General features: G+C 40.9%; 1 protein-coding gene and 1 non-coding gene across 4 annotated transcripts; one reads left to right on the forward strand and one right to left on the reverse strand.

The window, feature by feature from the left end:
• On the forward strand, positions 1–26195 carry PYM1 (PYM homolog 1, exon junction complex associated factor). Of its 3 annotated transcripts, XM_054718984.1 has the most exons (4): positions 1–7; positions 14676–14737; positions 24805–24898; positions 25309–26195. In XM_054718984.1, the coding sequence occupies exons 2-4, from the start codon at positions 14698–14700 to the stop codon at positions 25790–25792; spliced, it is 618 nt and encodes a 205-aa protein (XP_054574959.1). In that variant the 5' UTR covers positions 1–7; positions 14676–14697; the 3' UTR covers positions 25793–26195. The 3 variants fall into 3 exon arrangements, with proteins under 3 accessions (XP_054574959.1, XP_054574958.1, XP_028011982.2); XM_054718983.1 differs by lacking the exons at positions 1–7; positions 14676–14737 and adding an exon at positions 5089–5212; XM_028156181.2 differs by lacking the exon at positions 1–7 and having other exon boundaries at positions 14655–14737.
• Positions 12711–12897, reverse strand: LOC114234190 (small Cajal body-specific RNA 16). Its single transcript, XR_003620391.2, has one exon. It is a non-coding gene; the product is annotated as a small Cajal body-specific RNA 16 (non-coding RNA).
• Positions 26196–27732: the final 1537 nt, after the last annotated feature.

Genomic DNA, 27732 nt, shown 5'->3' on the forward strand with positions numbered 1-27732 from the left:
ACCGGCGGTGAGTGCGGGAGGCGCGGAGCCGTTTCTCTCCGGGCTCTCGGGGCAGGGGTTCGGACTTGGAAAAGGGTCTGTGCCCCGCCCATCCCGGGGCCCCTCCTTTGCCCCGCCCTTCGGACCGCCTTCCCCATTCATTCCTACGGGGTGCCACCTGCGCCCCCTTCTGGTCTCGAGTTTAGGGGTCTCTGCTTCCGGTCACCCAAACCTTGGGGTCCTTCAATGCTGGCCCCTACTCCAGGGCCCTCACGGGCCTTTAAGGTTTTCTCTAGCAGTTGAAGCTCCAGTATCTCTCTTTTGGGTTCTCCAGCCCTGGGGCTTCCAACACCCTTAGTTCCCTCCAATTCCTACCTTCCCTTTCTTCCCCTCCCCCATCTTTTAGCTATACCTGCTTTCTGCCCTACCCCAACCACATTTAAATTCTTTTTCTGGAAGCTGTATCTGTAGATCTTCTCATTGCTACATAGTGCTTTTTCCACTTTCTCCCTCATCTTTATTGTTGGTCCAGAAGTGTGAAGGGATGAGGATCCTAATATAACTTTCAGCATGAGTTTTCTCCTTGATGGCCCCACCTTTCTCTACCTTCTCTGTAGATAGTGATAGGAGTTGAGGGATCTAAGGTGGAAGAAGGCAACCAGGAACGTGTCTAGTGGTCTCTCAAGCCCTCTGACAAGTTGGTAGGACCCAGTTATTCCTTCTGGCTAGAGAATTTTCAGCCTTGCTGATTGAAATGCTGAAGTGTCTGCTGCATATGTGAGCTTTATGTGTTGAAAACTGAAAATCAAGATTTTCATTGTGGTTTTGCCCCATCCTGATTTCCTCATCTTTAAAAAAAATGTGCATAGGAATATCTAGTCATTGACAATCAAATAAGATAGTATATGTGAAAGCAATTTATAACGTGCTGTGCAAGGCAAGGTGTTACTGTTTTCTTTTTTTGTGAAGCCTTCACTGTGTATATATAGTCTTCTGTAGAAGTGATGCTGTGCCGGTGCTGTGGTACATACCGTCTGTTTTAAAATGTGCCACATATGCTTCTTGCTTTGCTACTTTTCATGTTCTTTATATCCCACTCCACCTCTCCTATGATATCTAATGACAACCCTGGTCTCTGCTACCTCTTCCTAACCTCACATTTTAAAGTGGTAGGTACAGCCTTTCCTGCTCTCTACTCCGTAGGCCCTTCTTCAACTAGCTTCTTTTAATGTCTGCTTTGAAAATATTACTCAATTTCTAATTTCCAGTACACTTCTTTATTCTTAACTGTTTTTTGTTATTGTTGTTACTATTTTTTATTGACTTCAGAGAAAGAAGAAGGGAGAGAGAGAGACATTGATGTGAGAGAGAAACATCAATCGGCTGCCTTCCTCCCTTCCTCACCCACCCTGACTGGGATTGAGCCCACAACCTGGGCATGTGCCCTGACCCGGAATCAAACTAGCAACCTCTTGGTGCACGGGAGGATGCTCAACCAACTGAGCCACACCTGCCAGGGCTTACCTGTTTTCTTAAACTGATTTAATGAAAATCCAGATATTGCATCTTACCCTACCTTCCCACCAGGGATTATCTTCTGATCTCTGTGACCATGTGGAAGAGGAGGACTCATTGCTTTTTTGCTTTCTCTTACTACTTCCAGATCATTGATCTACCACTGTCACACTAATACTCATGGAAGGTATCGCCATGCAATTATAGCTTTTTCTCTAAAACTTCATGGCCATCATTCTTTTTTTCTCCACTGTTTCTTGCTCTCATTCTCAGTATCTCCAGCACCTTTCGATTCTTTGATCTTATAGTTCTTCAGCATGAGACCATTAACTTTCCTTTGTATTTTCAAACCAGCTACACATCAGAGTCACTGCAACTTGGACCTTACCTATGATACTGCTTCCCCTTCATGTGCTCCCCATCACTTATTTTTGCCTCCTTACTAGTCATTTTTTTCACTTCGTCACACCCACAGAAGCAGTGTTTTGCCCTCCTTAGGTTCTCTGATTCTTGACCTTTCCCATTGCATTGAGTCTTATCATTACCTTCATTACTGTCATTGATGCTACCCTTGCTAAACCTCTGTGACCGGCCACTTTGGTGCTATCCTCATTGCTTTCTTCATTTGTTTTGATCTTCTGTACTAAGCAAGCATGTAATGTTATTTTGAGTCATACTCATCAACTGTTTTCTTGGCTTCTGCTTCCAGGTCATAGCATATAGCTAGAGAAAAAGCACAGAAGCAAGCAGATCCAGTATAATATAACTTAATGTTAACTTCTGCCAAGATCACAGTTCCTCTCCAATTCTTCTTTCTTGGTTTGCTTACAGTCTACCGTGGCCATTTCCCCAACCTTTTCTGGCTCTCTGTAACCTTTCCATTTATTTATTTATTAAAAAAAATTTTTAATACTTTTTTATTGATTTCAGAGAGAGAGAGAAACATAAAGGATGAGAGAGAATCACTGATCGCTGCCTCCTGCACGCCCCCCACTGGGGATCAAGCCCGCAACCCAGGCATGTGCCCTTGACTAGAATCAAACCCGGACCCTTCAGTCCGCAGGCCAGCACTCTATGCACTGAGAGCCAAACTGGCGAGGGCTGTAACCTTTCCTTTTATTTTTATTTATTTTTTAAATATGCATTTTTTATTGATTATTTTTACAGAGAGGAAGGGAAAGGGATAGAGAGTTAGAAATATCGATGAGAGAGAAACATCGATCAGCTGCCTCCTGCACATCCCCCCCGGGGGATGTGCCCACAACCAAGGTACATGCCCTTGACTGGAATCGAACCTGGGACCTTTCAGTCAGAAGGCTGATGCTCCATCCACTGAGCCAAACCAGCCAGGGCGTAACCTTTCCTTTTAATTCTCCCTCTTGTGGCAGATGACTTCACTTTCTATTTCATTGAAAAATCAAGGTCTATCATTTCTGTTTCTTTCCTGTCCACTGTTTGATTTCTTGAATATCAGTTCTATACATACTATTTTCATTTCCTCACTGCTTATTTGTTCCTTAACTCTTTACAGTTTTTATTTTTAGCACCAACCTCTCTCCTGAGTTGCCAATTTCCTTTTATAATTGTTTGGTAAATAGCTTTCATTCAAGGGTATACTGTCATACTTCAAATACAATCTGACCAAAATCAATATCAATTCTTCTTCCTTATTTCTATTAAAGGCACCATTGTATTAGCCAACCAGAGATCAACTTTTTTTGCATTCTCTCCCTCTTTCTCTCTCCTTAAAATTTTATTTTCTTCTTAAAATTTTAAATAGACTTTATTTTTTAGAATATTTTTAGATTTAGAGAAAACAATTTATTTTTTACATTTTTTTTTATTGAGGTATTATATGTGTACATATCTTACCATTACCCCCCCCCCCCCCCACCCTAGAGAAAACAATTTTCTAAAATTTTTACTTATTGCCGAAACCAGTTTGGCTCAGTGGATAGAGCGTCGGTCTGCGGACTGAAAGGTCCCAGGTTCGATTCCGGTCAAGGGCATGTACATTGGTTGCGGGCACATCCCGGTAGTGGGTGTGCAGGAGGCAGCTGGTCGATGTTTCTCTCTCATCGATGTTTCTAGCTCTTTATCCCTCTCCCTTCCTCTCTGTAAAAAATCAATAAAATATATTTAAAAAAATAATAAAATAAAAAATAAAATTTTTACTTATTGATTTCAGAGAGAAAGAAAAACATTGACTTGCTGTTCCATTTATACATGCACTCAGTGGCTGCCCCTTGCATGTGCCCTGACCAGGGATCAAACCTGCAACCCTGGTGCATTGAGCCAATGCTCCAACCAACTGAGCTACCTGACCAGGGCCTAGATTTATAGAAAATTTGAGAAGATGATATAGACAATTTCTATATATACACCTTATACTCAGTTTCCCCTATTGTTAACATCTTACATTAATATGGTACCATTATTGCAATTAATGAACCAATATTTATACATTATTATTCATTAAAGCCCATATATTATTCAGATTTCCTTACTTTTTACCTAATTTCTTTTTTCTGTTCCAGGATCCCATCCAGGATACTACATAACATTTAGTTCTCATGTCAGCTTAAGCTCCTATTGACTGTAACAGTTTCTCAAACTTTCTTTGTTTTTGATGATTTTGACATTTTTAGGAGTACTGGTCAGGTGTTTTGTAGGATACCCCTGTATTGCAATTTGTCTGATATTTTTCTCATGATTAGATTGGAGTTGTGTGTTTTGGGGGGATTGACCATCGAGGTAAAGTGACATTTTCATCATATCATGTCAAGGGTAAATAGTATCACAATGATTTTTTTTACTGTTGATATTGACCATGACCACTTGGTTTCTCCACTGTAAAAGTGACTCTTTTTCCCTGTCCTTTTCATACTGTATTCATTAGAAGAAAGTCATTGTTCATACTATTTTCCCATTTTTAAAAAAAATTTTCAGTGACAATTAACATTCAATATTATATTAGTTTCAGGTGTAGAGCATAGTGGTTAGACATTTTTATAACTTATACTATGATCCCCCAAGAATTCTTGTACCTACCTGACACCATATATAGTTATTACAATGTTATTGACTATATTTCCTAAGCTGTACTCTACATCCTGTGAATATTGTGTAACTGTCAATTTGTTCTTCCTAACCCCTTCACCTTTTTTACCCAGCCCCCTCAACTTCCTCTCATTTGGCAACTATTAGTTTGTTCTTTTGTATCTATGAATTTGTTTCTGTTTTGTTGTTCATTTTGTATTTTATATGATTCCACATATAAATGAAATTTGTCTTTCTCTGTCTGGTTTATTTCACTTAGAATAATACCCTCTAGGTCCATGCATGTTGTCACAAATGGTAAAATTTTATTCTTTTTTTATGGCCAAGTAACATTCCATTGTATATGTGTACCACATCTACTTTATTCATTCCTTTTTGTTTGTTTGTTTGTTAATCCTTATCCGAGGATATTTTTTTCCATTGATTTTTAGAGAGAATGGAAGGGGCGGGGGAGAGAAAGAGAGAGAGAGATCGATGTGAGAGAGACACATCGATTGATTGCCTCCAACATGCACCCCAACCACCAGGAATCGAACCTGCATCCCAGTTACCTGTCTGTGACTGAGAATCAGACCCATGACCCTTTGGTGCTCGGGCCAATGCTCTAACCACTGGCCAGGGTTATCCATTCCTCTTTTGATTGGAGCATTGAATCTATGTAAGTAATTACTTCTTCTCTTTATTTTTATGTAAGTAATTATTGATAAGTATGTAGTTATTGCCATTTTATTAATTGTCTTCTGACTGTTTTTGTAGTTCTTTGTTCCTTTCTTATTCTCTTGGTCTCTTGTATTTTGATGACTTCTGTAGTGTTGTGTGTGGATTCCTTTCTCTTTATTTCTTTTATATCTCTTGAAGATTTTTGGCTTGTGGTTACCATGTGCTTCATATATACTAAGCTATGTTTATAGCACTCTGTTTTAAGTTGGTCACTTAAATTAGAACATATTTCTGAAATCACTACCATTTTTACCCCCTCCATGTTTATATTTTTGTTATTATTTTTTACTTTTGTGTGTGTGTGTGTGTGTGTGTGTGTGTGTGTATTCCTTAATTTATTGTTGTAATTACGCATGATCTTACTACTTTTGCCTTTTAACCTTTGTACTAGCTTTAGTGTTAGTTGATCCACTGCTTTTATTGTTTGCCTTTGTCAGCAAGAATATATACTTTTTCTTTACGATATTCTCTTTTCTTTTTAAAAATATATATTTTATTGATTTCAGAGAGGAAGGGAGAGGGAGAGAGAGCTAGAAACATCAATGATGAGAGAGAATCACTGATCGTCTGCCTCCTGCATGCCCACTACTGGGGATTGAGCCCACAAACTGGGCATGTGCCCTTGACCAGAGTTGAACCTGGGGCTCTTCAATTTGCAGGCTGATGCTCTATCTACTGAGCAAAACCGACTAGGGCTCTTTTTTTTTTCTTTTAATTTATTGGGGTGACATCTATCTATAATAATAAAAGCGTAATATGCAAATGGCTGAACAGCAGAACGACCATCCGGATGACCACGCTATGACACTGACACTGGTGCCAGGCTAGCCAAGGCAGGTGCGATGCTATTGGTCGGGGGGTGGGGGCGGGCCCGCCATCACCCCGCAGAGGGAGGCCCAGGCCACCGGCCAGTGGGGCGATCAATCGGGGACTCTGCAATTGCCCCAAAGAGGGATGCCCAGGCCACCCTCTGCGGGGTGATCAATTGGGGGGCTTTGTGGAACCAGGGCTGTGTGGCAGCCAGCAGCGCCAGACCAAGGAGAGCGGGTGAGGGGCGGGGCCACGAAGCCTGGGCTGCAAAGCCAGCAGCCGGGGGAAGGAAGGCCTACCCTTGCACGAATTTCGTGCATTGGGCCTCTAGTTGGTTAATAAAAATTATATAGGTTTCAGGTATACAATTCTACAGTACTCTTTTTTAAAATATATTTTTATTGATTTCAGAGAGGAAGGGAGAGAGAGATAGAAACATCAATGATGAGCCCTGGCCAGTTTGGCTCAGTGGATAGAGTGTTAGCCTGTGGACTAAAGGGTCCCAGGTTTTATTCCATATGCCTGGGTTGTGGGCTCGATCCCCGCCCAGTAGAGGGTATGCAGGAGGCAGCCAATCAATGATTCTCTCTCATCATTGATATTTCTTTCTCTCTCTCTCCTCCGTCCCTCCCTCCCTCCCTCTCTGAAATTAATGAAAAAAATATATATTTAAAAAAAGAAAAGAAAAAAATATAGTTCCTTAAATGTTAAAAAATAAAAAAATAAAGAAACATCAATGATGAGAGAGAATCATTGATCGGCTGCTTCCCGCATGCCTCCACTGGGGATCGAGCCCACAACCCAGGGATGTGCCCTTGACCGGAATCTTACCCAGGACCCTTCAGTCCACAGGCCGACACTATCCACTGAGCCAAACCAGCTAGGGCCTACAATACTTTTTATGATATTTTCTTATTCATGTTTTTTTTTTCTTCTTTCTCCTTCTTCCCCCTCCTCCTCCTTTTTTCTTTCTTCTTGATCCTTTAATAGTTTTTGTAGTACTGGTTTGGTGGTGATGAACTCCTTCAGCTTTTTCTTGTCTGGGATCAACAAGTACACTTGAAAATTCAGGAAGGATTATTTACATACATTATTTGGAATTCTTCTGAACAGGAGATTTGTCTCTCCTCCCCCATGTATTTATTCAATCATTTACTTATCATTATGGACTTCAGGACATAATACAATATGTCTTATTTATTTTATTGCTCAAATGTTCCTGCTTTGAACATTGGGCGCTCTTTTAGTTGGCCTGTGTCCCTTTGGTATACCCCACCAATGTGGGTTTTTGGTTTGTTTGTTGTTTTTTTAGTTCTTCCTTACTTTCTGCTTTAGGATGCTTTAAGATCATCTTGTATATTTCTACTCTAGTACTAGAACCAGCCATTTCTCCAAGGAGTCCTTGTTCCTTTTGTTGAGGAACGATAAAAAGAAACCAAAATCAGAGCACTAGGTGTTTTTCCTCCATTGAGGGTATTGTTTTGTATTATTTACGCCTCTCTTGCTCCTCATCCCTCCCCTGCACCAGCTGTCAAATTATTGATCTTCTATTCCCACTGCCTTACCCTTATCCCATTTTCTTTTCTTTTTTTGTGTTAATCCTCACCCAAGGATATTTTCCCATTGATTTTAAGAGAGAGTGGAAGGGAGGGAGAGAAACATTGATGTGAGAGAGACACATTGATTGGTTGCCTCCCACATGAGCCCTTACCAGGGCTGGGATCAAGCTGGCAACTGAGGTACGTGCCCTTGACCAGAATCAAACCCAGGACCCTTCAGTCCTCAGGCCTAAGCTCTATCACTGAGCCAAATCGGCTAGGGCCTTTATCCCATTTTTAATACCTGTTAGGTATATGGCCTTGGGAATCTAAGCCTTAATTTTCTTATCAGTGAAATAGGAATAACTCCTAAACATAGAACTAATGTGAGATTTAAAATTTAAATGAAATAATGTAGCCCAGTTTGCATGGCTCAGTGGTTGAACGTTGACCTATAAACCAGAAGGTCACAGTTTGATTCCCGGTCAGGGCATATGCCTGGTTGTGGGCTCAATCCCCAGTGTTGGGTATGTAGGAATTAGCCAATCAATGATTCTCTCTCATCTTTGATGCTTCTATCTCTCTCCCTTCCTCTCTGAAATCAATAAAAAAAAATTTTTTAAAAATTAAATGAAATGTACATGTCTGGCACATAGAAAGTGTTCAACAAATGCTTCTGTAATTATGTGTAAGGGTTATTATATGGATTAGAAGGAATTATACATGCAAAGTATCAAGCATAGTACTTAGGTCATTCTAAGCACCTGATAAAATTCTAGTTTCCTTATCCTGCAAATAGTGCTACGACCTCCTAAGTAGTAATCTTTTTTTTTTTTTTTTCAGTTGATTTTTAGAGAAAGAGGAAGGGAGAGGGAGGGAGGGAGGGAGGGAGAGAGAGAGAGAGAGAGAGAGAGAGAGAGAGAGAGAGAGAGAGACATCAATGTCAGAGCACAAAATCGATTGGCTGCCTCCTGCCCACAACCTAGGCATGTGCCCTGACTGGGAATTGAACCATTAACCCCCCAGGTACACAGGATGATGCCCAACTAACTGAGCCACACAAGCCAGGGAAGTCTTTTCTTTTTTTTTAAATAATTTTTATTTTAAATTACAGTTGACATACATTATTAGTATCAAGTCTACACCTCTGATTTAACATTACATTACTTACTAAATGATCATATTGATAAATCTTTTTTTTTCTAAAATATATTTTATTTATTTTTTACAGAGAGGAAGGGAGAAGGATAGAGAGTTAGAAACATCCATGAGAGAGAAACATCGATCAGCTGCCTCCTGCACACCCCCTACTGGGGATGTGGCTGCAACCAAGGTACATGCCCTTGACCAGAATTGAACCTGGGACCCTTCAATCCGCAGGCCGACACTCTATCCACTGAGCCAAACCGGTTAGGGCCATCTTGATAAATCCTGAATCCATCTGACACCATGCAGTTAATAAAATATTGACTGTATTCCCTATACCTATTTTGTAATAACTAATTTGTACTTCTTAATCCCTTTACCTTTTTCATTCATTCTCCCAACCCACCAACCATCTGGCAACCATCAAAATGATCTATGTTATCTATGAGTCTGTTTCTGTTGTTTTGATTTTTAGATTCAATTGTTTATATATAATATGTATATATATTGCAATTTTATTTTTCATATTATTTATTTAATTTTCTTAAAGAAGACACATGAACATTTCATATAATACTGGTTTGATGGTGATTAACTTCTTTAGCTTTTTCTTGTCTAGGAAGCTCTATCTGTCCTTCGTTCCTAAGTGATAGCTTTGCTAGATAGAGTAATCTTGGTTGTAGGTTCTTGCTTTTCATCACTTCGAATATTTCTTGCCAAGCCCTTTTGGCCTGCAAAGTTTCTGTTGAGAAATTAGCTGACAGTCTTATGGAAACTCTTTGTAGGTAACTGTTTTTATCTTGCTGCTTTTTTTTTTAAACATATTTTATTGATTTTTTACAGAGAGGAAGGGAGAGGGATAGAGAGCCAGAAACATCGATGAGAGAGAATCATCGACCAGCTGCCTCCTGCACATCCCCTACCAGGGATGTGCCCGCAGCCAATGTACATGCCCTTGACCGGAATCGAACCTGGGACCTTTCAGTCCGCAGACCGACGCTCTATCCATTGAGCCAAACCGGTTTCGGCTATCTTGCTGCTTTTAAGATTCTCTCTTTGTCTTTAAACTTTTGTTATATATATTTTTTAATCCTCATCTGATGATATTTTTCCATTGATTTTTAGAGAGAGGGAAAGACAGAGAGAAATATAGATGTGAGATCAACACATCGATTGGTTGCTTCCTGCATGAGCCCGGACCAGGGTGCGGGCCGGATAGGAGCCTGCAACTGAGGTACGTGCCCTTGACTGGAATCCTTCAGTCCACAGGCCGACACTCTGTCCACTGAGCCAAACTGGCTAGGGCTTTTTAAACTTTTGCATTTTAATTATGATGTGTCTTGGTGTGGGCCTCTTTGGGTTCATCTTGTTTGGGACTCTGCGCTTCCGGGACTTGTATGTCTATTTCCTTTACCAAGTTTGGGAAGTTTTCTGTCATTTTTTCAAATAGGTTTTCAGTTTCTTTCTCTCTTCTATTCTGGCACCCCCATGATATGAAATGTTGGTACACGTGAAGTTGTCCCAGAAGCTCTTTACACTATCCTCATTTTTTAATTTGTTTTTTGGATTCTTTCTTCTCTTTGCTGTTCTGATTGGGTGTTTTTTGCTTCATTATATTCCAAATTGTGGATTTTCTTGGCTTCATCTACTCTACAGTTGATTCCCTGTAAGTTATTCCTCAGTTAGTGTATTCTTCATTTCTGACTGGTCCTTTTTTATGCTGTTGAGGTTCTCACTAAGTTCATGGAGCATCCTTATAACCAGTGTTTTGAACTCTGAATCTGGTAGATTGCCTGTCTCTGTTTTGTTTAGTTCTTTTTCTGGAGTTTTGTGTTCTTTCATTTGGGATATGTTTCTTTGTCTCTGCATTTTGGCAGCTTCCCTGTGTTTGTTTCTATGTATTAGGTAGAGCTGCTATGTCTCCCAGGCTTGGTAGAGTGGCCTAATGCAGTAGGTGTTCTGTAGGGCCCAGTGGCACAGCCTCCCTGATCACCCAAGCTGGGTACTCAAGATGTGCCTGGTATGTGGGCTATGTACATCCTCCTCTTATAATTGAGCCTTGATTGCTATTGGCATGTCAATGGGAGATATTTATCCTCAGGCTGATCAGCTGCAAGGACTGGCTGTGACCACTGACCACCAACTTCCAACCACTATGGAGGATCAGCTTTGCAGGGTCCCACCCCATAGAGCACAACTTACTTCAGCAGGGCTCTGGTGCTTGCTTGAGTGTGTTGCTTGTGGAGATGGTTGGGGTTAGTGTTTTGACGTTGTCTGAAGCTGTCCACCCAGTAAGTACTCTGGCTCTGGGGCCTCCCAGGGTGTATAGGCCAAGGTCGGCCACTGCCTATGTTCTGCCTGGGGCCACCTGGCATGAGTACAAAGCAATCTGCAGATTGCTGCTACTTGTGCTGGGTTTAGAGGTACTCAGGCAAGGTCAAGAACTGAGGCTGGGTGCTGCTAGTGCCAGGCCTGGGGCCACCTAACAAGAGGTACAGGGTTCACTGAGGCCAGATGCTGCTTATTTGAGATATTTTGGGAAAATCTGAAGCATGAGCCAAGACAGGCCATTCAAATGGAAAAGCCACTGGAAACAGCTTGGGTGAGCCCAAAAGTTGGGTGGGGCTAGGCCTTAAGGAATCATCTACGTGGGACAAACTGTGAGCCAGGTTGATGGATTCGCAGATTTGGCGCCCTCCTGCTGGCTCTGTTGGGGGAGGGCTCATCAAAGAAATAATGGCCTCTGCCAGCACTTCTATCTGGGAGAAAGCTGCCCTCCAGATCTTGGTCTGATGCTGGACAATTCAGTTCCTCCCCATAAGTTTCTGGTGCCTATCAAGCTGCTATCCCAGCTCTGGAGCTCAGAGGGAGTGAGTCTGAGTTAGTCTGTGCCTAAGCCCTTTGAGAGGAACTTCCTGGGACTCTAGTAACCTCCATCTCCCTGAGCCTCAATCCTTGCTGGTTTTTACAGCCAGAAGTTATGGTGACTTCTGTTCCTGGCACTGGAATCCTGGTCTGGGAGGCCTGGTGTGAGGCTGGGACCCCTCACTCCACCGGGGGACCTCTGCAGCTGAGATATCCTTCCGATTATCCGTCACTGGTGGTGTGGGACTAGCCTTTTCCATGTCTCTGCCCCTCCTACCAGTATCCAAGTGGCTTCTTTTTTAATTCCTTAGTTGTCGGACTTCCATTCAGCTTGATTTCAGGCAGTTCTAAATGATGGTTGTTCTGTAGTTTAGTTGTAATTTTTATGTGGTTGTTGGAGGAGGTGAGTACTATCTTTACCTGTGCCACCATCTTGACCAGAAGTCAATAATAGTCTTATCTCTAGTCTGCCTGTTCCAGTTACACTCCCTAAAACACTGTTATCAGATTATTGCTCCTTAAATACAAGTTAAATTATGTAATTTTTGTTCAATTCATTCACCCAGAGTCCACTGTTAAATTTGTCATATATCCTTCTGATCTTTATTTTTTCTGTCCATTTAAAAAACACTTTTGAATCAGATTATATATACATTTTTATATCTTGCCTTTTATTTTATTTAAATGTATTTTTTAAAATATATTTGTATTGATTTCAGAGAGGCAGGGAGAGAGAGAGAGATAGAAACATCAATGATGAGAGGGAATCGTTAATTGGCTGCCTCCATACTGGGGATCCAGCCCGCAACCCAGGCATGTGCCCTGATTGGGAATCGAACCGTGACCTCCTAGGTCATAGGTTGATGCTCAACCTCTGAGCCAAACTGGCTGGGCTATATCTTGCCTTTTTATTTAACCTTATGACAAAAATATTTTTCTTAATATTAGAAACTCTTTGTAAACATCTTTTATAGTACTGGCAGAATGTTTTTTGTTTGGAAACATACCCTTTTTTATCTTTCTTTTGTTATTGGACTTTTAGATTGTTTCCAGAATTTTTTTTTTTTTTTTTTTTGGTCTTGTTTGCAGTATCATACATGATCATCAAACTGCTGCTAGAATGTTCACACCCGTTGCTGCAAATTCAAAACCCAAGAAAAACTTCTCCTGGGAATTTGCTTTAGGTCAGGGTAGGGCTGCCTGGTTCGAGGCTGCACTCACAACTGGGCAGGTTCAACAACACAGGAGCCTTTCCCCAGACCATTCAGAATTTTAATTATAAGAACTCTATGAATAATTTTTGTGCAAAAAATTATTATTTGTGCATAATAATTTAGGGTTATTTTCTTAGGATAGATTTCCCAGAAATAGAATTACAGGGTTGGAGGGTACAAGCATTTATTTATTGTCTATTAATTATAAAATTAATTCTCATTGATTATAGCAAACTTGGAAAATATTTTCAAAGGTTGTATAAAATATGCCACTCATATGTTTGGTAATTCCAGAATCCAAAAATGACTACAGTTACATTTTCTTTTAGTTTTTCTTTCCGTGCACACATATAGCTTACCTATATTTAACATAACTGGGATCATAGCAAATGGCTGTATTTCCAAAAATATGATCCTCAGAACACTTACTAGTCCTGTGAAATGTGCTACAAAATAAATAACTGAAACAATAATAAGATTCCTGAGGTAAAATACATTTGGGAAACACTATAAACCATATTCCCATCTTGGATATTCACATGAATAAGAACATATTAACTCAGGCTCCTTTCTCCCTCCCTCCCTCTCTCTCTCTCCCTCTTTCTCTTTTTCTCTCTCTCTCCCTCTCTCTCTCTCTCCTCCCTCCCTTCCTCCCTCCCTCCCTCTTCCTCTCCTGCTTCCTCTCTCTCTCTCTCTCTCTCTCTCTCTCTCTCTCTCTCTCTCTCTCTCTCTCTCTCTCTCACTGAACCCTGAGGGCACCTTTCCCCCTCTTCTTCACCCAGGCAAGTTTTCTTTGCCTTTCTTTCTCCTAAGCTCCAAGGGGGCCCTTCTTTTGCCTCTGTAACTTATTTCTCACTTCTTCCACAACTCATTTTATCTATCCCTTTGACTTTCTAAATAATCTTTTGCTTGTATTTGGGCAGGGAGAGAACATTAACTCACTTAAGTTTTGCTGATAAAAAAACAAGTATTTTTTCTGTTTAACCCAGAATTCCCCAAACTTGTTTAACAATTTTTTTAGGTAACCCTTGTTAATGTCTTATGGAAGTAGTGTTTTATATAACAAAAGTTTTGGGAAATGCTGAAAAAATGGTAGGATTATCTTATATTCTCTTGCTATGTTAGCCAAATTGCTTTCTAACGGGTTTTTATCACTGATGATATATGAATATGCTGGTTTCACCACTTCTTTGACTGCATTTGTATTCTCATCTTTAAAAATCCTACTTCTTTGAAATACTTTGGAACCCACACCCTAGGTTTAAATTTTGATTTTGTAACTTTGGGCAAGTTATTAAATTTCTCATAATCTGTGAAACTGGAATAATCATTCATAAAGTCGTGAAAATGAAATAATGCATACGAGCACTGTCCTTGGCATGAAGCAAGCACTCAATAAAGGTTGGTTGATTATAAAACTACCCTTTATTGAGTTTATTTAGAATTGACTATAACATTTCCATATGGATAATTCACTCTTACACTCACTACTATGAGCACAAACCACTTTTCAATATAGTATCATCACATGCTGCATTTCTGCCTATACCCTCCAATGAAACGGGGCTATCTAGTATAAGACAGATACAATAGTAGTGTGCAGATGTGTAAACTTTGACATCAGAACTGAGTTCAGATTGCAAGTACCCGCTGCCTTTGTGATCTTGGACATATCATTTAACCTCTTGACAACTTTGTTTCCTCTGCTGTAGAGGGTAATACCTGCCCATTGGTATAAGGTAATGTAGATGAAGTTCTTGTAGCTACTTATTGAAGTAGCTATTTATCCTATATAATAAAAGCATAATATGCTGTGTTCGACCGATAGGTCGACTACTCGACCAGCCACTATGATGTGCACTGACCACCAGGGGGCAGACCCTCCAACCGGTAGGTTAGCTTGCTGCTGGGGTCTGGCTGATCGGGACTGGGCAAGAGGGCTGGACACACACTGGAGCCCTCACATGGTCCCTCCCCAGCCGGCAGGCCAACCTCCTGCAGTCCCTCCCTGGCTGGCTGGCCCCCATCGGCCCCGATTGGGACTGGGCAAGATGGCCCCAATTGGCCCCGATCACCGGCCAAGGGACCCCACCTGTGCACGAATTCGTGCATCGGGCCTCTAGTTAATTAATAAATGTTCTTTTCTAATTCTTCTTAACATACTGTGAGTTTTTCATTGCTGTGATTTTGCTTGTTGTTATTCCTCTTAGAATGCCCTTTCCCTTTTCTCTGCCAGCAGAAATAATGAGCCACTGATTTGTTATTATTATTATTACTACTCCCTGGTCTTTAGGGTCAAGGTTGTCATGTTTTAGCCCTGGCCATGTAGCTCAGTTGGTTAAAGCGTGTCCCCTTATGCCAAGGTTGTGGGTTCCATCTCCAGTCAGGGCACATATAAGAATCAACCAGTGAATGCATCAATAAGTAGAACAACAAATTGATCTTTTTTTCTCTCTCCCTTCTCTCTCTAAAATCAATTTTTCATGATTTTGTGTCACCTTCCATCATGAAACAGGGTGTAATAATTTATTCTCTTAAAATCTCTTTATCAGTCTGTATCAGTGTCTCTTAGGGTACTTAAGACATTCATATTTTTGTCTTATTATTTGTTTGCCTAACTTACCCACCCTCCTTACTTAGACTATAAATTTTGTGAAAGTGGGACTGTTTTACTTAATCCCTTTAGTAATTTACTAGAGGCCCGATGCATGAAATTCGTGCAAGGGCCTTGGCCCCACTCCCACCCGCTGCCACCGCGGCCCGCTGTGGCTTTGTCTGGAAGGAAGGGCGTCCAGAAGGACATCTGGTCTAATTAGCATATTACGCTTTTATTTTTATAGATTGCATTTAATTAATTTGTAGTCTGGCTTCTGACCACTGCTTTTCTGAGACAATATTCTTGGAAATAACTAGAGATTTCCAAATTGCCAAAATCTTTTCCTTACTCTCTCTTCAGTATTTAATACTGTTAATCACCTGCCCTTACTTAAAACTCTTTTGATCTCTATGGCATAGCACTGTCCTGGTTCTTCTTTCCTAGAATCATTGTCTCTTGTTGTTGACACCTTTTCTTCCTTGAGGAATATGATCATGACCATTTTTCCAGGTCATTCATCCAAATTGGATCTTTGTATATTTTTTCTGTGTTAGAAACCTGGGTCTTATCATTGTTGGCCCTGAGATCATCCTCAAGCTCAGATCTGTGACCCAAATCTCCTTTCTTACTTGAAGCAGGTCCTAGGGATTCAGCACACCTTGAATAGTCACTTCCACCTAGCTGCTTGGCGTTCTCCCACACCTTGCTGTGTTTTTTCTCCACTGTCTTCCTGCCGTCACTGAAAACTTTTGGGCCCTTTCAGTTTAAGGAAACAATCTGAGGATTACAAAACAGCAAATGTCAGGAAATAACAAAGCTTACAAAATTATTATAGTAGCAGTCTCTAATCTGTAATTTCTGGAAAATCCTGATAATCTACCTTTGGTTTTTATTTCTAGGGGTAAAAACCTCTTCCTTCTTTTTTTTTTGTTTTTTTTTTTTTTAATATTTTATTGATTTTTTACAGAGAGGAAGAGAGAGGGATAGAGAGCCAGAAACATTGATGAGAGAGAAACATCGATCAGCTGCCTCTTGCACAACCCCTACTGGGGATGTGCCCGCAACCAAGGTACATGCCCCTGACCAGAATCGAACCTAGGACCTTTCAGTCTGCAGGCCAACGCTCTATCCACTGAGCCAAACCGGTTTCGGCACCTCTTCCTTCTTTTTGACTTTACCTTTGGATACCATTAAGGACAGAGAATGAAACCAATGTAACATAAAATAAGTGCTCCTTTGTGATAATAGGCTGTTTGTATCTCTGAGGGCTTCCAGTTAGGGTAGCCATTCAAAAAGCTTCTGCCCCATCTATCTATATATTATTGTTGACAGTATTATAGATGTCCCCCAATTTTCCCTCCCTTTGCTCCCTTCCTTCCAGTCCCTGCCCCACCCCAGGCCTTCACCACACTATTGTCTGTGTTCATTGGTTATGCATATCCTATATAATAAAAGCCTAATATGCTAAGTGTCCGACTGTTCGTTCGACCAGTCGCTATGATGCGCACTGACCACCAGGGGGAGATGCTCCAACCAGTAGGTTAGTTTGCTGCTGGGGTCCAGCCCATCGGGACTGAGCGAGATGAGCCGGACATGCCCTGGAGCCCTTCCAAGATCCCTCCTCGCCAGCCAACCTCCCACGGTCCCTCCCCCACTGGCCTGATCCACCCTGATTGGGACTGGGCAAGATGGGCGGGACTCACCCTGGAGCCAATCTCCCGTGGTCCTTCCCCGGCCTCTAAAATATTTCTTCTAATTTATTTCCTTTCAATGTGCACGAATCTGTGCACCGGGCCTCTAGTACGTATATAAGTTCTTTGGTTAATCTCTTCCCTGCTCCCCTCTGAGATATGTCAATCTGTTCCATGCATCTATATCTCTGGATCTATTTTGTTCGTCAGTTTATTATGTTCATTAGAGTCCACATATAAGTCAGATCATCCCTATCTCTATCTTTACTAGCCTTAAGGCTTCCACTATCATCTCTGGGCACTTAAATATATGTTTCTTATTGTTCCTTTTTCCTTAATTCCATGTAAAACACTGCCTATCTAGAATCGAATGTTATTTTCACAAGGTTTTCTTCTCCTCCAGACTTTCTATCACTGGTTTTTATTCTCCAAATTTTCCACATTCAAAAGTGATATTGTAATTAGTTTATTTGTGTTTTTATTACCTTTCTACATCACTAGAATTCATGCTACAAGGAGGCTATTTTATTCATTGTTGTATCCCTAGATAAGTGCTCAATAAACATTTAAAATCCATGTGTGAATAAATGTTATTACCATATGCCCTACCTACCCACAAATATGTTGTGAAAAATAAGAGTACATGTGAAAATCACCAGATTAATTCCACTGTATCACTATTTCAATTATTCCCTCTCTCTAATTCAAATCTTGGCAGTCTCTAGATCCTGTTAACTTATTCTTCATGATGATTATTTTTCATTTTCCTTTCAATACCCAAACAGCATCTAAATCAAGTCTTCTTGCATTGTGACTATTGCTTTCATTTTTTTTTTCTACCTTTAGTTTATGTTACATATTTTCAGGTTAATTTTAAAGCATTGCTTTGAGAAGATCATCTGTACTCCCTTATTGGCCTTCAGTGTCCTACAATTTGAAGCTCAAGTCCAAAGTCAAGAGGAGATTGGATACCTTTTATCTTCTGACTAAATTACCTCTGTTCTCTTTTCCCATTACATGTACTTTTGCTCAAAATATACTGGATTCTTGCTGTTCCCTAATATGATACATGTTTATTTATTAATTAATTTGAATTAATTACAGTCTTCTGTGGGGCAAGTACTTTACTTTAAAGATCAAAGACAAAGTTTCCGCTCTCAAGCAAACAATTATGTTAAACATTAGAGCATGATAAAGGCCAAAACAGGTGCTGTAGGTACACAAAGGGCTACTTCTAGCCTGGCTTGGGGTGGGTACATTAGGGACGACTATATTGAGTAATTTATGTTTGAACTTGACCCTTAAAGACCAATAGGAATTAACTAACCTATGATTCAAGGAAAATCTGTCCCAAGCCAAAGGAAGCAAAAGCAAAAAGCATGAGAATAGAGACACCTTTGGATGAGATTTGTGAATATTTCAGTGTCTGGAGCAGAAAGTGTGAATAATTGGGTGTTAAGAGGCTGGAAACTGGATCAAGAAGGCCTTTGCATGTGGTTCCATTTTCCATGTATATACTCTGAGGCAACAGGAATCCAGGAAGAATTTTAAGTAGGAGTGTGACTAGTCCAATTTGTTCCTTTCCTTATGTTGTCTCTTATGCCTGAAATACTTCCTTTTCTCCTTTCCTCATAGTCCCACCCCATGCTTCCACCTGTCTAAATCTTGCTCATCTTCCAAAGTACACAACAGATGCTGTGTCCTTAAAATAACCTTAAACTCACCTGGTCAAAAGTAATTTCACTCTCCTTTGTGTACCCACCCTCCAAGCCTTTTAGGCTTGAAACCTAAAATAAGATATTTTTAAAACCCACAATATAACAACAATAATGGGAATATTTTTATTTTTTAAAATACGTTTTTATTGATTTCAGAGAATGAGAGAGAGATAGAAACATCAATGATGAGAGAGAATCATTGATTGGCTGCTTCCTGCACATCCCACACTGGGGATTGAGCCCACAATCTGGGCATGTGCCCTTGACCAGAAATGAACCTGCTCTAGCCACTGAGCCAAACCAGTTAGGGCTGTTTCATCTATTTTATTTTTTAATATATTTTATTGACTTTTTTACAGAGAGGAAGGGAGAGGGAGTGATAGAGAGTTAGAAACATCGATCATCTGCCTCCTACACGCCCCCTACTTGGGATGTGCTGGCAACCAAGGTACATGCCCTTGACTGGAATCGAACCTGGGACCCTTCAGTCCACAGGCCAACCCTCTATCCACTGAGCCAAGCCAGTCAGGACTTTTTCATCAATTTTAGAGAGGAAAGGAGAAAGAGAAAGAGAGACAACATCAATGTGAGAAAGAAACATTGATTAGTTGCCTCCTATACACACCCTGACTGGGAATAGAACCCGCAATGTAGGTATGTACTCTGACTGGGAATTGAACCCGCAACCTTTTGGTGTACAGGACGACACTCCAATCAACTGAGCAACCTGGCCAGGGCAATAATGGGAATTTTTAAAAAGAAAAAGTATTTATAATCTAATCACCTCAACATAAATTTTCATGTTACATACTTTTTCCTAAATGTACAAATATGCCTTTTGCTATTTATAGATAATACCATTAAAATAAATAAATAAACTTACAAATATGTATGATATAATTAAAATCATGGTGTATATATAATTATGTTTTATATCACATTACATGATTTTAAATTTTTTAATCATTTAAAAACAATTGTATTGATTTTTAGAGAGAGAGAGAGGAAGGGAGAGAGGGAGAGAGAGAAAAGCATCGATGTAAGAGAGAAACATCAATCGGTTGCCTTCTTTACTTCCCCTATTGGGGATCGAACCCACAACCCAGGCCTATGCCATGACTGGGAATCAAACTGACAACCTTTTGGTGCACAAGAAGATGCCCAGCCAACTGAGCTACACTGGCCAGTATTCTTTTAAAAAATATTTTTATTCATTTCAGAGAGGAAGGAGAGGAAGAGAGAGAGAGAAAAATCAATGATGAGAGGGAATCATTGATTGGCTGCCTCCTGCAGGTTGGACCGAACCCGCAACCCAGGCATGTGCCCTTGACTGGAATTGAACCTGGACCCTTCGGTCCGCAGGCTGATGCTCTATCCACCGAGCCAAACCGGCTAGAGCAGGGCTTAATCATTTTTAATGGGTGTATTATAAATCATTCCTGTATAACTGGATGTGAAGTTTGTTTTAATTTTTAGCTATTTATAGATAATACCATTTTAAAAAATATTTTTTAATTGATTTCAGAGAGGAAGGGAGATAGAGAGAAACATCAATGATGAGGGAGTATCATCGATTGGCTGCCTCCCACTCGATCGAGCCCACAATTGGAGCATATACCCTTGGCCGGAATCGAACCTGGGACCCTTTAGTCCACAGGCTGATGCTCTATCCACTGAGCCAAACCAGCTAGGGCGATAATACCATTTTTATATGATTTATTTTTTTTCCCTGTTGGAACTATTTTCTTATACTAAATTATTAAGTTTAGGAAACTAAAACAAACTGTTTTGCATTATCTTTGACTTTAACCCCTAACCTTTCCCCTTTCCCCAATCAGTGAATTACCAAGTGTTGTTGATTCTTTGATAATGTACCTGATATCAGTCTCTTCCTTTCCATTCTCACAGGTTCAGCCAATTCTGTCCCTTATGCCAGGATAATTGCGATTTTTTTTTTCCTAGCTGATTTACCCAGTCTCCAATGTTTCCCTTTCTAATTCTCCTTCTCATCATGCCAGATTAATTGCCCTAAAGCACTGCTTTGGGTAAAAGATTCATTTTTTTGACAGATCCTTATTGAATGCATGCCATGCACCAGACATTAAATCCCTTAACTGGCATTTCCAGAATGAACATCCTCCCCTCATTTACTTTTGCACCAGCCCTCTGATCCAGGCAGATGGGTCTATTCACCATCTCCTGAACATTCCATCTAGATTACCATGTCTGAAATTTTGTTTTAGAATAAGCTTCTGTTTAGAATCCATTCTGCTTCCCTTTTCTCAGTTTTTGATTATTTCTTCAAAGCCCCACTCAAGTTTCAGCCCTCCCTCCTTGAAGCCTCTCAGTTTTTTCATTACTCAGTTTTTACTCTTGTCTCTGCACTTGATCTTAGCCAAAGGCCAAGAAGCGGTTTTTCTAGTTTCTAAACTGTCACAGCTAAGCAAACATTATCTTCAATATCTCTGAATTCCTTGACCTTGTTTTTAAGGCTTTCTAAAATCTGGCCCTTTTTTAAAATTGATTTCAGAGAGAGGAAAGGAGAGGGCGAGGGAGAAACATCAATGATGAGAGAGAATCAATCATCGATCGGTTGCCTCCTGCACGCCCCCTACTGGGAAGATCTGGCCCCATTTTTTTATTTCCAACCTGGCTTCCTATTATTCCCTAAAATGAACTGTCTGATTCCTCTGGACTCCTCTACTTTTTGTTCCTTAAATACTCCATGCCACCCTGGCTGGGTTGCTCCGTTGGGTAGAGCATCATCCTGATACATCAAAGTTGCTGGTTCAATCCCTGTTCAGGGCACATACAAGAATGGGTGGATGGGTGGATGGGTGGAGCAATAGGTTAATGTTTCTCTCCCTTCCTCTCTCTCTAAAATCAACAAATAAAAAAATTTAAAAATATTCCAGGCCCATTCCCACATCCATGCCTTTCTTTGCTCATGTTTGTTTTTTCACCCATCCCTTTTAGCTGTCAAATCTTACCAATTTTCTTTTTGTTTTTTAAATATATTTTTCAATATATCGAAACATCAATAATCAGAGGGAATCACTGATTGGTTGCCTCCTGTACGCACACGGAACAGAGCCCGCAGCCCAGGCATGTGCCCTAACCAGGAATCGAACCTTGACCTACTGGTTCATAGGTCAATACTTAACCACTGAACCACACTGTCCGGGTACAGATTTTCTTTAACACTTTTTTGTTTTAATTTATTAATTATTTGCTTTTTGAACAAAAAAAGCAACTCCTGTTACAATGTATAATCCATGTGGGAGGCCCATATACTTAAAAATGAGTAATACAAGATATATATGTAGGTGAGCAAAAGTAAGTTTACAGTTTGTATGAAAAAAAGACATGCAGGTTATGATTATTATAATAGCTTTATTGTGTTTGGAGTAGTCACCACTGTAAACCTACTTTTGTCAAACCCTGCATATATATATGTACATGTATATAGATATATAATTTTTTGTTAATGGTTTCTACCACTTCTACTTCCAGGTTATCCTTCTTAATGTAACTCAAATGTCCAGGACACTTGGAGGTTCCCTAAGACCTTTACAGGAAATCTACAAGCATAACTATTTTCAGAATATACTAAGATGTTATTTGCCTACTTGCTAGATTGACATTTTCACTGATAAGCAAAAGCAGAGGTGGGTAAAGCTGCTAGCCCCTTAGCACTAATCAAGGTGCTGGCACCAACTACACTCATCATTGTATTTTTCAGTGCCACACGCCTGCAGTAAATAATGCCAGTTTTCCACTTAATACCCTTGATTATTAATTTGATTAAACCCTGGCCCTTGAAATAAACATTTTTATCATTTTTCCTAGTTTTATTGAGATATAATTGACATATAACATGTAAGTTTAAGGTATACAGTGTGATGATTTGATGTTTGCATATATTGTGAAATGTTTACCACAATAAGGTTAGTTAACACCTCCTTCATCTCACAGACTTACCATTTTGTTATGATGAGAACATTAAAGCTCTACTCTGATAGCAAATTGCAAATACACACTACAATATTGGTAACTATAGTCACCATGCTATACCTTAAATCCCTGGAACTTAACGCATCTTATAACTGAAAGTTACTAGTATACATCTTCTTAATGTCCTCTCTGGACTAAATGGGAAGTAAACATGAAACATTTTGCTGCACACTGTAGTTGGTGTCTCAAGGAAAAGTACTGGCGCAACTGTACCAATTGTAAGCTAAATAAGCTTCCTTTCCAAAGAACACCATTTTTACTTGAAAAAACCACTGACAAACTGGTAATCCAGACCTGGATATCTGATAGGCACTTTGCTGAAAATGAAGGAAGTGAGCCTGTCATTTTAAGGAGAACAGCTGACAGTGTTTGTTTCAGTGATAAGATTCAAGCCTTCAAGTGAACATTAGAATTTTGGAAAATTTGTATCTGCCACTGTGAGCTTGAAAGCTTTCTAATAAAACTTCTTTCTGATGATATTAACAAATATTGTATGGTTAAATGCATAATATTACAAAATAAGAGTGCGAGGGGGGATCATGTAATAAAAAAATGTTTGAGGATCACTACCCATTTTCCTGCAACTTACTCTTTCACTTAGTATATTTTGAACACCATTCAAGGTCAGTGCATTTATATCTGAAATTCTTTTCCAGCCCTAGCCGGTTTGGCTCAGTGGATAGAGCGTCGGCCTTCGAACTGAAAGGTCCCAGGTTCGATTCCAGTCACAGGCACATGCCTGGGTTGTGGGCTCGATCCCCAGTGCGGGGCTTGCAGGAGGCAGCCGATCAATGATTCTCTCTCATCATGGATGTTTCTCTCTCACTCTCCCTCTTCCTTCCTCTCTGAAATCAATAAAAATATATTTAAAACATTCTTTTCCAGTCCTGGCCAGTGGGGCTCAGTTGGACTGTTGTCCCTTACACCAAAAGGTTATGTGTTCAATTCCAGGTCAGGGCACATACCCAGGTTTCGGGTTCAATCCCTTCAACCAAGCTATGTTTTTCTCTCTCCCTCTCCCTTCCTCTCTCTCTAAAATCAATAAAAACATATCTACCGGTGAGGATTAAGAAAAACAACAACAATAAACTTCCATAATAGCAGGGTGTGCCATCATGACGATGATCCACATCTATTTAATCATCCATATACTAATGGCCATTCAAGTTGCTTTCATCTTTTTGTTAAATAATGCAGCAACAAACATTCTTTATGTTTTAGTCATCACCCACGGATATATGTTTCTTTTTATTGATTTTTACAGAGAGAAAGGGGGAGAGAGAGAAACATTGATGTGAGAGAGAAACGTGGATGGATTGCCTCCATACACACTGTGATTGCACCCCGACCAGAATGGAACCTGCACCCTGGGTATGTGCCCTGACCGGGAATCGAACCCACAACTTTTTGGTGCATTCTATGACATTTCAACCAACTGAGCCACACCGGCCAGGGTGCAACAAACATTCTTTACATATATCCTTGTGCATTGATTCTTCTTATATCTATAGTATGGATTCCTAAAAGTGGACCTGGTTTTTACAATCCATCTTAATAAAACTTCCCTTCTTACATCTTCTCTGGTCATTTCTCTTTGTTTTTACTCCTTTTTAGTCTCTTAATCATTTACTGTCTTTTGATGTGTACATGCTATTGTCTTGTTTTTAAAGACTTCCTCTATGCCTGTCTTGCCTTGCCAACTAGATTATGAAACTAGAAATTCCCTGAGGGCAGGGATGGTGTGTTTTACAGTGTATAGACACTCAATAAATAATGACGAGAGCAGAATTGAAGGTTGATATGAGAAAGGGATACCTTAATGGTTCCATTTAGTGTCCACATGGGTGCTGAGGAAAGCTGTGTGCATTCATGCATTCTTTCATCTTGGGAACTATTTGAAAGTTAGAGTAACTCTCCAACTTGATTCTCTCATTTCAGGCAAGTACATTGCCTCAACACAGCGACCTGACGGGACCTGGCGCAAGCAGCGGAGGGTGAAAGAAGGCTATGTGCCCCAGGAGGAGGTCCCAGTGTGCGTGGTTAGGCGTGAGGAGGGGGTATTCAATGGGGTCCCTACAGAAAGAAAGAACATGTATGCCTATGAGTTCAGGGAATGATTTTCTGATGCCCAAATCTCAGGAATGGGAGGGGACAACTGAGAAAGGAGAGGCAGGGGTTGGTATACAGGGATGAGTGAGGGTTACAAGGGACGAGTCATGTCCCTCTGGCCTCTGTTCATCAGAACCTCCAAATAGCATTCAGAGATCCAGAGCTCTGAGACCGAGGGACCCTCCTAAAACCTGCAAAGAAGAGGAACGTTGGGGAGGGACCAAGGGGGAAAAAACGAGCAGAGAGGTGAAAAGGGTAAAGTGATTTGAAGGTTAAGGAAAAGGCTCTAAAGTCAGTGGTTCTCTAACTGTTGATGTCTTCTGTTCCCTGCAGGTATGAGAACAAGTATGTGAAGTTTTTCAAGAGCAAACCAGAACTGCCCCCAGGGTTGAGCCTCGAGGCCATTGCTCCTGTCAACCCATCAAGGTCTGAAGGTGGGGAACCAGGCCTCTCCAAGACAGCCAAACGCAACCTGAAGCGGAAGGAGAAGAGGCGGCAGCAGCAAGAGAAAGGGGAGGCAGAGGCCTTGAGCCGGACTCTGGAAAAGGTGTCCCTGGGAGAGACAGCTCAACTCCCCAGTGCTCCACAGGGCTCCCGGGCAGCCCCGACAGCGGCCTCGGACCAGCCTGACCCAGCTGCTATCACTGAGAAGGCCAAGAAGATAAAGAACCTAAAGAAGAAGCTTCGGCAGGTGGAAGAGTTGCAGCAACGGATCCAGGCTGGAGAAGTCAGCCAGCCCAGCAAAGAGCAGCTGGAGAAGCTAGCAAGGAGGAGGGTGCTGGAGGAGGAGCTCGAGGACTTGGAGCTCGGCCTGTGAGGCCTTTGGGGAATTGGGATGGACTACAGAACAAACCATGGGGCTTTCTGGGGTCCTGGGGAATATGGGCAGCAGCAGTCAGGAGGGGTACCCCCCCCATACTGGCTCACTTCCATCTCTCATGGCCCAGCTCTGCCATCCAGAGCCTAGCCTCGCCCTCATTCCTTCCCTTTTCTTCCAAACTCCTATTTTTTAGACGTTTCCCCTTCCCATTCCCAGTGTTCAAAAATCTCAGTGACTCCCCTAGGTTCCTTTGCTGCTGATTTGGGTGTCTTATTCAAAAGAAAATTGGGTGGGTGGGAGTCTCGGGAACTGAGGTTGAGGGTAGGGGGAGTATGCCCAAGTCTTGGAGTCTTGGTTCCTGTTCACAGTGTTTATGGGTTATTTCCCCCTCCAGCCCTGACCTCTTTTTTTTTTTTTTTTTTTTTTAAAAAGAACAGAATAAACAAGTAGACAAATTGTCTAGCTTTGCCTCTTTCTTTCCAACTTCTGGTAGGTATTTTATTCCCTTCAGTTTGGCACAGGAAGACAAGTTTTGGGGGTAATCAGTTTTAAATTTTTTTAATTAATCCCCACCCAAGGATATCTTTCCATTGATTTTTTTAGAGAGAGTGGAAAGGAGGGGAGAGACAGAAACATCCATATAAGAGAAAGACATGGATTAGTTGCCTCCTGCACAGGCCAGGGATCAAGTCTGCAACCAAGGTATGTGCCCCTGACCGAATCAAACTCGAGATCCTTCAGTCCACTGGCCAACGCTCTGTCCACTGAGCCAAATCGGCTAGGGCTGGAGTAATAATTTTTCATTTTTATTTCAGAGAGGTAGGGAGAGAGAGAGAGAATCATTGATCGGCTGCCTCCTGCACACCCCACACTGGGGATCAAGCCCGCCACTTGGGCCTGTGCCCTGACTGGAATCGAACTGTGACTTCCTGGTTCATAGGTCGATGCTCAACCACAGCCACGCCAACCTGGCTGGAGTAATACTTTTTTTTTTTTTTTTTTTTTTTTTTTTTTTAAAATATATTTTATTGATTTTTTACAGAGAGGAAGAGAGAGGGATAGAGAGTTAGAAACATCGATGAGAGAGAATCATCGATCAGCCGCCTCTTGCACACCCCCCACTGGGGATGTGCCCGCAACCAAGGTACATGCCCTTGACCGGAATCGAACCTGGGACCCTTGAGTCCACAGGCCGACGCTCTATCCACTGAGCCAAACCGGGTTCGGCTGGAGTAATACTTTTTAACAGTTATGAATGTATGACCAAATGAGCAACACTGATTTCTGTATGTTTGGTTAGATTTCAGTGAACAGAAATTAGTGTTATAATAAAATGAAACTTAGAACAAATTTCATTTGACATGTTAACTTGCATGTGTCATCACTGTGTTGCATAGCAGTGGGGCCTTTGTAACACCATTACTTTCTTTCTCGGTTATCGGGTTCTCTCCAGTGAGTCTTCCGGTCGTTATTCAGGAAGTTTTTCTGTATTTTAGTTGTAATTCCAGTTTGGTCCTGGGAACGTATCTGTGTATCATTCACTTACTCTGCCGCCATTTTTACTCTTCCCTTACTGTTTCTTCCTAAGATAATCAACCTGCTTCACAGCTTTATTGGGGCAGCTCATCTGAAATTTTATCTTATCAGATGCCACCCTCAGATAACATTGTGGGGCAAATTAATGATACAAGTAAAGAAATTTACAGCCAAAAAAGAGCTGCCACTTAATGTTTTCATGAGCTCTGATTTCCACACCTTCACCTATCAATCTTTCTTTCTAGTCAGCTGCTGGTGTAGAAACCAACAGAGGGGGAAGTCAGTAATGACCTGTCTCAGGAGTTCAAAGTTATTAGCCTGACTCTAAAGGTCCCACTCAGTCTGGCCTTGTTTCTTGCCATTCCTCAACTCTGGTCAAACTGCTCCAACTTTACTGAACT

Source organism: Eptesicus fuscus, chromosome 7 (genome assembly GCF_027574615.1).
Source record: "Eptesicus fuscus isolate TK198812 chromosome 7, DD_ASM_mEF_20220401, whole genome shotgun sequence".
Lineage (NCBI taxonomy): Eukaryota > Metazoa > Chordata > Mammalia > Chiroptera > Vespertilionidae > Eptesicus > Eptesicus fuscus.